At 33.8% G+C, this 13087-nt stretch overlaps 1 protein-coding gene across 1 annotated transcript in view; it reads right to left on the minus strand.

Moving 5' to 3' along the window:
* LOC148953918 (endoplasmic reticulum membrane-associated RNA degradation protein-like) overlaps window positions 1-12244 on the minus strand; it is a 30709-nt gene extending 18465 nt beyond the window's left edge. Inside the window, exon 1 of the mRNA XM_089086020.1 lies at window positions 12190-12244. Coding sequence (XP_088942146.1) covers window positions 12190-12244 — 55 coding nt within the window. The remainder of the gene's footprint in view (window positions 1-12189) is intronic.
* Between the last annotated feature and the right edge of the window lie 843 nt (window positions 12245-13087).

The following is a 13087-nucleotide window of genomic DNA, read 5'->3' on the forward strand; positions in this document are numbered from 1 at the left end:
CGGGTAAACATTCGACTATAAATAAGGCTATTGTGTCTTTCTGAACTTTCCGTGAGAGGCGGGGGGGGGGGGTAAGTATTTAGTTTAAATAAATATAGGATGAAGTGAGTTTTGGGGCTGGTGCGGAAAAATGGTACGTGCGGGGTAAATTAAGCTTTGAGAGGGGTAAAAGTGGTAGTTTTTTAGTACCCGATAAACAGGTGACTTTAAATGCTTCATTAGAAATAGTTTATTGCTAATGATACCTCCTCGACAGATATTTTTTTTATTGTATTTTATAGCTACTAGCCAAACGTTGCTCTGTGTTTGTCACACCAACTAGTAAATATTTATCGGGGTTTTATTTTTTCTATTCAATTATTTTCAGTGTAAGCCAATATAATTACCTCATACTTTTATTCTAACTTAACTTGTAGGAAAAGGACTTCTAGAATAAGGATTCATTCCCTCGACTAAATCAGTTTATTCATGTAAAATAGTGAACAAAAGACTATTAATTCTCCGTATTCTTCTTCTTCTTATCTAGCTAAACGTTGCGCTGTGTTTGTCACACCAACTAGTAAATATTTATGGACTTTTATTTTTTCCGTTCAATTATTTTCAGTGTTAACCAATATAACGCTAGGGGGAGTACAAACGATAGTTATTTGGTACCCAGTAAAAAGTTGATTTGATATGCTTTACTAGAAGTAGGTTATTGCTAATGATACCTCCTCGACATATCTTCGCTGTTTGAATATTTAAAGAAGTTAATTCATAGTCTCCATGTAATTCTAGGCCCAGCGGCAGCTGAGATCAAGCTTCAGATCCGGTATCACCAAGCAGAGATTAATCCGACTTTGTCACCAAAATTGTAAGTAAGTAGCAAATTATTTCTTGAATTCACCTCCTGGATAAATAAAAAGACATTTCGCTCAATAAATTAAGAAAAAATTCTAAGTAAGTAACACACTCTTTCTTGAAGTTATCTCTTGGATACACAATGCAGAAATTTCATTTAAGAAACTATGAAAAAATTGTAAGTAAGTAAGTAAAAGATTCTTTCTTGAAGACACCTCTTGGATACACAATACAGAAATTTCATTAAAGAAATTATGAAAAAATTGTAAGTATGTAGCAAATTCTTTCTTGAATTCGCCTCCTGGATAAATAAAAAGACATTTCGTTCAAGAAATTATGACAAAATTCTAAGCAAGTAACAAACTCTTTCTTGAAGTTACCTCTTGGATACACAAAGCCAAAATTTCATTTAAGAAACTATGAAAAAATTTTAATTAAGTAAGTAACAGATTCTTTCTTGAAGTCACCTCTTTGATACACAATACAGAAATTTCATTAAAGAAATTATGAAAAAATTTTAAGTAAGTATCAAATTCTTTCTTCAATTAACCTGCTTGATAAACAAAAAGACATTTCGTTCTAGAAATTATGAAAAAATTATAAGTAAGTAACAAACTCCTTATTTTTTTTCACGAATTAGATACACGATGTAGAAATTTAATTCAAGAAATTATGAAAAAAATCTCAGTAGGTAACAATTTCTTTCTTGAAATCAATTCTTGAATACAGAATGCGGAAATTTCATTCAAGAAATTATGAAAATATTTGTAAGTAAGTAACAAGCTCTTTATTGATTTCACCCCTTGGATATACAGTACAGATAATTCATTCAAGAAATTATGAAAAAATAGCAAGTAAGTAACAAACTCTTTATTGTTTTCACCTCTTGGATATACAATGCGGATATTTCAATTAAGTTTTGAGGGGGATAAAAATGGTAGTTATTTAGTACCCAGTAAACAGGTGACTTGAAATGCTTCATTAGAAATAGTTTATTGCTAATGATACCTCCTCGACAGATATTTGTTTTATTGTATTTTATAGCTATTAACCAAACGTTGCTCTGTGTTTGTCAAACAAACTAGTAAATATTTATCGGGGTTTTATTTTTTCTGTTCAATTATTTTCAGTGTAAGCCAATATAATTACCTCATTCTTTTATTCTAACTTAACCTATAGAAATAGGACTTCTAGAATGAGGATTCATTCCCTCGACTAAATCATTTTATTCATGTATAATGGTGAACAAAAGACTATTAATTATCCGTATTCTTCTTCTTCTTATCTAGCTAAACGGTGTTCTGTGTTCCTCACACCAACTAGTAAATACTTGGCAGGCTTTTATTTTTTCTGTTCAATTATTTTTTGTTTAAGACAATATAATGTAAGGGGGAGTCAAAGCGGTAGTTATTTTGTATTACATAAACAAGTGACATAATATACTTCCCTAGAAGCAGTTTATTGCTAATGATACCTCCTCGACAGATATTTCTATGGCTCTAACAATTGTACTCTATGCTTGCCCAGAGACACGATGTGGCTTTCCCGCTATTGCTCTATGGCTGGTTATTGATACTACCTAGTTTATTGTATGTATTAAACCAGTATTTTTACGCAGTGGAACGATAAACACATAACTATTATCTATAAAACAGTGAGGATGAAGCATTTTAAGAAAGTGTGTTCACATGATAGTGTTATTGTAGCATTGAATGCCGACAAGGAGAAGTATTTAAACTATGAAACAAGTACAAGTGGTAGCACTATCGGAAACGTATGCGTGTATTGTCATGACAGTAAGGAATTGAATTTCTTTGGAGTACCAAAAAAATTCAACTCTTATGATGGTGGATATGCGAGATTGAGATCTCCGGAGATGATTGCACTCGAAGATACTGCCAACATAAAATAATAGTTGATGAAGAGGGGTATCTTCTTACTAGTGCTTGTGGTAACATGTTACCCAGTGTTTAACCATATCGTCAGTTTTCGGGTATTAGCTTTCAAATGAAAGAAAAGACGAAAAGAAAGGCCTACTCTTCTACTAATATCATAAATTATAACTTGTCTACGTGCCGGAACTGTTACCTGTGTAAAAATAGTGTGATAATAGACAGTGAAATTGCTAGAAAAATAAAAAGGGCATTGACAGAAAATATTACTAAGGAATATAAAGATGAATCGATGAAAAACAAAGTACCAGCAAACGTTACGGCCATTGATCAAAAAGTCAATGAATCAAATAATACCAAAGACGAAAAGCATATTGACCCTGTCGATGACACACCTATAAAAATTGTGTATGAGTCAAAATGGAATATTGATTATTCTACTGATTACGAACTAAGAGAAGACAATAGCTATAATATCAAGAGAGAACATTGTAAACCATTTTATGGAACAGATTCAAAATTTCCAAAGTTGTTCATTGATATTAATAATGTATAATAATATATATTTTTTGTACTAATATTTTACATAATGTTATTTCATTAAAAATATGTTATTCCTTACTTTGTTATGTGTTCATTATTTTTAGAGTAAGCTAGCATATCGAACGTTTAGAATGTCTATTAAAACATCGGAGATGTAAGAAAAGGAATTTACATACATCATATATCGGATAGGTAGGTTAACATAGAAAAAATCTAAGCATAAGAATAAATAAATTGTCTATCAAAATCTATGGACAGTCACTTGGGATAAGACTGACAAAATCGAAGTATCAGAGTTAATAAATTCCTTAATGATGTCTTTTGACAGATACGTTTGGTAAGACTGGCATAGTTTAAGCATCAAATTGAACAAATTTCTTATTAACATTCTTTATCGATATCATGTCGGATATATCAGATAACATTGACAAATTCAATCTATTATAATGAATAAATTCTCTACCATCATTCATAGTCGGATTCGTCATTATGAAAAAAAAATTTAATTAAGTAAGTAGCAAACTCTTTCTTGAATTCAACTCATGAATACACAATACAGATATTATAAAAAAAAATTGTAATTTCCGGACTTCATTTACATGTAATAGATACCGAGAGTTCAATGACTCCTCCCCGCACTGACTTCCAAGAGTTTTATGACTCCTCCCCACAATGAATTCAGATGGTTTTAGGACTCATCCCCCTAGCCATAACTCCATTCAACCTTGAGCAATGGTATAAAAGTTTGATGAAGTATTTTTCTAAACTACATTAATAACTTTCAAGATGATAGAATTGTATGCTACAGAAATTATCGGTTTGAAAAAATCATCTTGCGGTACTATGTTTGAATGTACATTTTTATTATTGTCTATGGAAGTCGCAGAATTTGATTGTTATACTTGGCTAGTGAACTATAATATGTTTGAGTATGATAAAAGCTTGTTGAGTACTACATTATGTCATATAAACAGACTGGGATTCTAAGATAGAGTGATTACACCACTTAATGATGCTGGTCAGGAGCTTAGAAATGTTCAGGAGGAAGTTAGTGAAATTTGCAGCTTTTTCTGGGTTGAAGCAGTCTACATAAAGGGTAATATACCTACATATAAAGGTTTAGTTCAAAAGTGTGACCCTAGGATTCCATTTTTCAATCTAGAAGAGTTTAAGTGTCCTAAATTTGAAGAGGGTTATCACCGTCCTGAAGACGAGGTTAGGTTCTTCGAACAGTGGATACCTAAGAACATACCTGATCGTGATAAATCCATAAGACACGGTAAAAACTATTCTATATCATGGAACCAGTTTGTTACTTACTTGCGATTTTTTCATAATTTCTTGAATGAAGTATCTGTACTGTATATCCAAGAGGTGAAATCAATAAAGAGCTTGTTACTTACTTACAAATATTTTCATAATTTCTTGAATGAAATTTCTGTATTGTGTATTCAAGAATTTACTTACTGAGAATTTTTTCATAATTTATTGAATTAAATTTCTACATCGTGTATCTAAGTCGTGAAACCAGTAAAGAGTTTGTTATTTACCTAGAATTTTGTCATAATTTCTTGAACGAAATGTCTTTTTGTTCATCCAGCAGGTGAATTCAAGAAAGAATTTGCTACTTACTTACAATTTTTTCATAATTTCTTTTATGAAATTTCATTATTGTGTATCCAAAAGGTGTCTTCAAGAAAGAATATGTTACTCACTTACTTAAAAGTTTTTCATAAGTACTTTAATTAAATCTCTGCAATGTCTATCCAAGAGATGGCTTTGTGAAAGAGTTAGTTACTTTCTTAGAATTGTTTCTTAGTTTCTGAAATAAAATATCCGCATTGCGTATCAAAGAGGTAACTTCAAGAAAGAGTTTGTTTGTTACTTAGAATTTTGTCTTCATTTCTTGAATAAAATGTACTTTTGTTTCTACAGCAGGTGAATTCAAGACAGAGTTTGTTACTTACTTGAAATGTTTACATACTTTATTGATTGAAATATCTGTATTGTGCATCCAGGAGGTGAATTCAAGAAACAGTTTGCTAATTACTTACTTACTTACAATTTTTCTTACTTTTTTAAATGAAATTTCTGCATTGCATATCCAAGAGATAACTTGAAGAATGAATTTGGTACTTACTTAGAATTTTTTCATAATTTTTTGAATGAAATGTCTTTTTATTGATCCAGTAGGCGAATTCAAGAAAGAGTTTGTTACTTACTTACAATTTTGGTTACAAAGTCAGATTAATCTCTGTTTGGTGATACCGGATCTGAAACTTGATCCCAGCTGCCGCTGGGTCTAAAATTACATGGAGACTATGAATTAGCTTCTATAAACGCTCAAACAGAGAAGATACGTCGAGCATCTATAATTAGCAATAACCTACTTCTAGTAAACCATATAATCACCTTTTTACTGGGTACTAAATAACTTCCATTTGTACTCCCTCTAGCGTTATGTTAGCTAAAACTGAAAATAATTGAACGGAAAAAAATAAAAGTCCGATAAATATTTACTAGTTGGTGTGACAAACACAGCGCAACGTTTAGCTAGATAAGAAGAAGAAGAAGAAGAATACGGAGAATTAATAGCCTTTTGTTCACTATTTTACATGAATAAACTGATTTAGTCGAGGTAATGAATCCTTATTCTAGAATTACTTTTCCTAAAATTTAATTTAGAATAAAAGTATTATGTAATATTATTGGCTTACGCCGAAAGTATTTGAATAGAAAAAATAACCCGATACATATTTACTAGTTTGCGTGAGAAACACAGAGCAACGTTTCGCTCATAGCTATAAAACATAATAGAAAAAATATCTGTCGAGGAGGTATCATTAGCAATAAACTATTTCTAATGAAGCATTTCAAGTCACCTGTTTACCGGGTACTAAATAACTACCATTTTTACCCCTCTCAAAACTTAATTTACCCCACACGTACCATTTTTCCGCACCAGCCCCAAAACTCAATTCCTCCTAGAATTATTTAAACTAAATACTTACCCCTCCGCCTCTCACGGAAAGTTCAGAAAGACACAATAGCCTTATTTATAGTCGAATGTTTACCCGAATATTTAACACGTACCATTTTTTCGTACCACCCACAAAAATCAATTCCTCCTAGAAATATTTAAACTAAATACTTACCCCCGCCCCTAGAAAGTTCAGAAGGACACAATAGCCTTATTTATAGTGAAGCGTTTTTTAGTCGTATGTTTACCCAAACATCCAACATGTACCATTTTTCAACAACATCCACAAAACTCAATTCCTATTATAATTATTTAAACTATCTAAACACGCCCGCCTCTCAGAATGTTCGAAAAGGCATACTAGCCTTATTTATAGTCGAGTTTTTAGCCAAACATTTAGAACTTGCCCTTTTTCCATATCATCCCAAAAAAATTATTTTCTTCTTATCAATGGGGGATGGAGGGGGCGCTGAGCCTTCCCCTTGATACAGATCACGCTGTATTTTCGATTCTGAGTATTTTTTGGTATTCCCTCCAAAATTGACCCCTGCCCTGCCCTCAGAAATGGGGGAACGAAGGGCCTCTGGGCCTTCCCCTTGAGGCAGATCATGCTTTATTTTCGATTCTGAGTATTTTTAGTTTTTCCTCTAAAATTGACTCCCCCCCTCACCCGCCCCGTCCCTCATAAATGGGGGAACCGAAGGGCCTCTGAGCCTTCTCCATGATTAGGATCTCATTTATTTTTGATTCTGAGTATTTTTGGTTTTCCCTCCAAAATTGACCCCCCTCCTCTCCCCTGCCCTCAGAAATGGGGGAACGAAGGGAACGTTAGATCCTATTTTAAATTGACAATACTTATCAAACATCACTTGTGTATTATACAAATTTATAAAAAATTACCTGAGTTAACAACTCCTTCGGGGTTACCTTAACTGCTAATCAGTTTAATCCTTTTTTTTCTCCACTGATACAATCTCATCGATAATTAGAATCATTCACATTACGATTATTCAAAACGTTAATTAATATCGTTCATTGTCTACATAAATGAAGTTATAGGCAATACTGGTTTAGAAAAACTAGAATAGTGACATAATTTCATAATCCTTTTTTTCTCCACCTTCATACAATCCAATCACTAATTAGAATCATTCACACTCCTATTATTCAAAACATTAATTAATATTGTTCATTGTCTACGTAAATTAAGTTATAGGCAATACTGGCTTAGAAAAACTAAAATAGTGACATAATTTGACAATCCTTTTTTTTTCTCCACCTTCATACAATCCAATCACTAATTAAAATCGTTCACACTCCTATTATTCAAAACATTAATTACTTCAAAACATTAATTAATAACGAAGCATACTACTAATGTTTACATAAAAAAAGTATTAAATTTACATTTAAAATTACTATTCACCCGTGACTGCAACTTCTAGACTGAGTACATATTGACAAATCATTAAACTTATTGTTAATTACCAAAATCACTTAAATTATAGAATCATAAGCAAACAAAAGGTGAATCCACTTTTGGGGCAATTCTTTAGTCTATATATGGTATTCTTACGTCTCTAAGTTTTTCGTCAACAAATATTCAATAGAATACAATTTCTCAGGGACTTGTAGAAATCCAAGCATTTGAAGGCATGAAAATTAAGAAATACGGGGGAATTTATAGTTGTTTTCATACATATTTTTACATAGCCCATTTTCTAAATTTTATAATGTTAGCAAAGAGAAATAGTTTTATCAGGTTTTTAAATTTAACCTTCGAAAACGCGGGACAAAAACAAGACAGTTTATCCCCCAGGGTCTTTCGAACAGATATATTGTTTCACTCCTGACCACAGGTGAAAAAAACTTCTATAATTTCACATTAGAATCTTTATTATTCACAGCTTTTAAGATTATTTCAGATACCAGCTCCATGGAGAAGACTTAATCTAATGTAATCTAAACTAGGCGAAGAACCTGTCGGACGACATACATAAGAAAAACAATAGCACACACTCTTTCGTGAGTAGCCGAGAAAAAACATGCCCATCCCCCCTCAGGATACGATTGTTGGGGATGACGGGCGAAATTTTCCCGTATTTTTAATCCCCTTAGATTTTAAAAAAGGCCCTTTTTTGCATTTTCATTGAAAAATACCTTCTTTTTTGTGTCAGAGTATACCTTTCTTTTTTGTGCCTATAGCAAAGGCAATACAGCTCCAATATTTTATTATTATTTATTTATTATTATTATTTTTCCCCAGAGGCACTTCATATGGAAAGGGTCGTCGCGTAAACTTCCAAGGGGCTTCATTCGATTGGAAATAGTGAGTTCTAGTGCTGTTTTTAAGATTAAAAAGTGATCGGAGGGCAACTAGCCCCCCCCCACATGTTCTTTTTTTCCTAAATGCTTCCGATAAAAATTTTGAGATAGCCATTTTGTTAAAAATGGTTAAATGATCAATGAATTATTCAATGTTCAACGATCACATAAAGAAAACTCGGTGTCAACACAATCCCCAACGGCCCGGCGACAGGCGTTGTAAGTTATCCCCTGGGGGCATATATGGTTCTTATGGAAGATCTGCTCGTATAAACTTCAGAGAGGGCTGATTTGATTGGAAATTGAAAGTTCTAGTTCAATTTTTAAGAGTCAAAGATATTGGAGGGTAGCCAGCCCTCCCCCCCCCCGACCTTTTTTTGCCAAATGCATCTGAAAAAAAATTTGAGATAGCCATTTTGTTAAAAATAGTTCAAAGATCATTTAACAAAAACTCTGGTGTTGACACAACCCCCAAGGGCCCGGGGACAGGCGTTGTAAGTTATGCCCTGGGGGCATATATGGTTCTTATGGAAGATCTATTCGTATATACGAGGGCTTTTCTGAAACTAGGGAACGTTTCCGTCTGACACCACTAGACACGTGGCGATCACGTATGTTTTGGTATGCGCGTGCTCGTAGATTTAGTCGGCATCCAGCCGTGAGAACGAGAACATCTCCGCACTGCCCGTTTTTTCAATATTCCAATTTAAAATGTGCGCTGCAATTGCAAATCCCGCCAGTTGTGAAGTGCAGTCCGTAATACGGTTTTTGTTAGCAAGAAACCGATAGAAATTCATCGGCAACTGTGCAAAATGTATGGCAACGAAGTAATGAATGAAAGTTCAGTGCAAAAATGGTGTATCCGGTTTAAAAATGGCTGAACCAACATGCATGATGAAGAGAGGAGTGGACGCCCGAGCATTGTGACAGACGATCTTCTCGTAAAGTTGATGAGAGGATTTGTGGGACTCATTCAAATGGGAGATTTTCCCAAATCCACCCTACAGTCCCGACCTAGCACCGAATGATTTTCACTTTTTCCCGAAGATGAAGAACTGGCTAGCGACACAGCGTTTTGATGACGACGATGAGCTCCGAGCGTGCGTCACTGAGTGGCTGAGATCGCAGGCAGCGGATTTCTATGATGAAGGAATTTCGAAGCCTGTCCACCACTACGATAAGTACCTTAATTTGTTTGATGACTATGTAGAAAAGTAGCATTTTAGTCATTCTTTCAGATGTATATAATCAAATATTTTTCCTGTACCTAGTTTTTGTTTTATAACAAAACGTTCCCTACTTTCTGAATAGCCCTCGTACTTCAAAGAGGGCTCATTTGATTGGAAATTGAAAGTTCTAGTTCACTTTTTAAGAGTCAAAAGAGATCGGAGGACACATAGCCCCCCCCTTTCCACGCCCTATTTTCCTCAAACCCATCCAATAAGAACTTTGAAATGACCATTTTTTCAAAAATAATTCAAAGACCATATAATGAAAACACCGGGGTCGACACAGCCCCCCCCAGGGCCTGAGGGCAGGCGTTGTAAGTTATAACCTGAGGGGAATATATGGTTTCTATGGATGGGATGCTCGTATATACTTCAGAGAGGACTCATTTGATTGGAAATTGAAAGTTCTAGTTTGGTTTTTAAGAGACAAAAGAGATCAGAGGGCAACTATCCCTCACACGCCTCTTTTCCCCCAAATGCATCCGATAAAAATATTGAAAATAGCCATTTTGTTAAAAATAGTTCAAATGTCAGATAAACAAACTCCGGTGTCAACACAATCCCCCATGATCCGGGGGCAGGTGCTGCAAGTTATGCCCTGGTAGCATATATGGTTCTTATGGAAGAGATGCTAGTATAAACTTCAGAGAGGGCTCATTTGAATGGAAATTGAAAGTTCTAGTTCAATTTTTAAGAGTCAAAAGAGATAAGAGGGCATCTAGGCCCATCCCCACATCCTTTTTTCCGCAAACCCATCAGATAAAAATTTTTAGATAGCGATTTTTTAAAACTAGTTCAAAGGTCAAAAAAGAAAAACTCCAGTGTCGAAACAACCCCCAGGGCCTGAGGGACAGGCGTTGTAAGTTATGTCTTGGGGCCATATATCGTTCTTATGAAAGGGAAGCTCGTATATACGTCAGAGAGTGTTCATTTGATTTGAAATAAAACTTCTAGTTCACTTTTTCAAAGTCAAAAGATGTCGGAGGGCAACTTGCCCCTCCCCCCTCCACGTCTTTTTCTTCCCCAAACCCATCCGATAAAAAATTTTGAGGCGGCCATTTTGTTAAAAATAATTTCAAACGTCCGATATTACAACTCCAGGGCCGATACGACCCCCGAGGGCCCGGGGACAGGCGTTGTAAGTTATGCCCTGGGTGCATATATGGTTTTTATAGAAGGGATGCTCGTATAAACTTCCGAGAGGGCTCATTTGATTGAAAATGGAAAGTTCTAGTTCACTTTTAAAGAATCGAAAGAGATCGAAGGGTAATTAGCCCCCCCCCCCATGCCCTTTGTTCCCCAAACCCATCCAATAAAAATTTATAGATAGCCATTTTTTAAAAACTAGTTCAAACATCAGATACAAAAAAATTCCGAGGTAGACACAAACCCATTTTTTTACTTTGATATTGTTACTTTGATACTAGTTTTAATACTTCGATGAACATTTGATTTTGAAAAAACAAGTTTGATTTTGAATTAAGTTATTTTTAAAAACTTGAAACTTTTTGCAATCAAAAACTAACAAAAATAAATTAAAAAAAAAAAAAATTTCCGAAAAATAAGTTTTTCAAAGAAAAGTAAAGGCCATTTTAAACTTAAGACCAGCATATACAAAAACTCAAAACGGCCAGAAATTAAATAAACAATCATAGCAAAAAAACGTAGAACAAGTAATAATATAAAGGAATAAATAAATCTTAAAGCGAGTAATGATTATTGGAGTTTTGCTATTGAAGTATAAATGAGACCCAAAACGAACAGAAATTAAATAAAGAATCAATACAAACAAACATACAATAGATACTAATATAAATGAATGAACAAATTTTAAAACTAGTGTAACTTAAATTGAATATCAAATCAAGCTTGAATCAAATAAAAATCACTACAAACAAGAGTTTGGGTATGACCTCCTTCTCTCACTGTAAAAGTCTAAAACCTACTGCGTCATTGGCGCTTTACTGAAAACTATTTACGTCTTGAACAGTCTTGGAAAGTATAAACAAAATCAAATTGAATATTTGATATATAATGATATTAATTGTTTAAAGATCCATTAGTTCAAGATTTTATTCCACTGTAATTTTATTTTCATTTTCAATGCTCTAAGAACTGGAAAAGAAAATATTTGCAATATAATTCTTTTTCAGTGAAGCGCCAATGACGCAGTAGGCTTTAGCATTTTACAGTTAAGGAAGGGGACAATTTTAGGGGTCTTGAGCAATTTTGGAAGAACTAATAGATTGCTGAAAGCTTAGATTTTAAAATTTTACTCTAATTTTGATTTTTATTTTCGATATTAAGTACAGAAGAAAATATTTGTAATACAATTCGTTTTCAGTAAAGCGTCATGACGCAGTAGGTTTTAGACTCTTACAGTGAGATAAAAAAGGTGAGAGTTTAGCAAAAAGGTTCAGACATGGAGTGGCCATTACAATAGGAAGGCTTCTCACAACAAGTTGCGAAATACAGCAAAAACCTAAAAATCTGTTAGTTCTTTTTATTAGGAAGAGTTGTTTATTGAAAAAAAAAGCTTTACATAACTCAGTTTGTAGTGAAATGATGTTTGCATCACTTTCAGCACTGTTAGGTTGCTAACATTAGAATCCTATGTATATGAGACACACAATTTGCAATATTCTCTACAGCTTTTAATCTGATTCAAGCATTGTACATGCTAGCAGTTTAGTATCCACTTTCCTCACAATGGGGATCTTTGATATTGACATTATCACATAGCTATGAATTGGACATACAGTTGGGATGATATAGATCTGATAGCACAAAATGGTCACAAATTGCAAAAGTATTTTAATACAGTTCTAGAGATTGTTGAGACTTTCTTATGACTTTAGATGCCTAGAAACTTCGCTTAGAACTAGATAAGATGTGATGATTGCTAAGTGTACTAAAGCTGCTTCTTTTATAGTTGCTGACCGCAAGTTCAAGTGAAAAGATTTAAAGGACACTTTCAACAGGGAATTCAAAAATGAAAAATTGGTCAAAAGTGGATCTGCTGCCAATAAAAAGAAAGCTTGGGCAGGATATGAACAAATGTGTTTTCTGGCTTCATTTTCATCTTACAAAGACACTGAAACTATCTTTTTCTACCCAGCTTCAGGATCTACCAGTCCAAAACCAGAACAGCACACTGAGCATGTAGTGGTGAGCAGAGAGAACTATGATGCTCTTTTTTATACATCAGTCAATCAAATTGATATTACTGATATTGCAAGTGATGCAACAGTTGTGAGTACAAGAAGTGATGATGGAGA

This window comes from Artemia sp. Qi Xiang Cuo, chromosome 3 (assembly GCF_049724085.1).
Source record: "Artemia sp. Qi Xiang Cuo chromosome 3, ASM4972408v1, whole genome shotgun sequence".
Lineage (NCBI taxonomy): Eukaryota > Metazoa > Arthropoda > Branchiopoda > Anostraca > Artemiidae > Artemia > Artemia sp. Qi Xiang Cuo.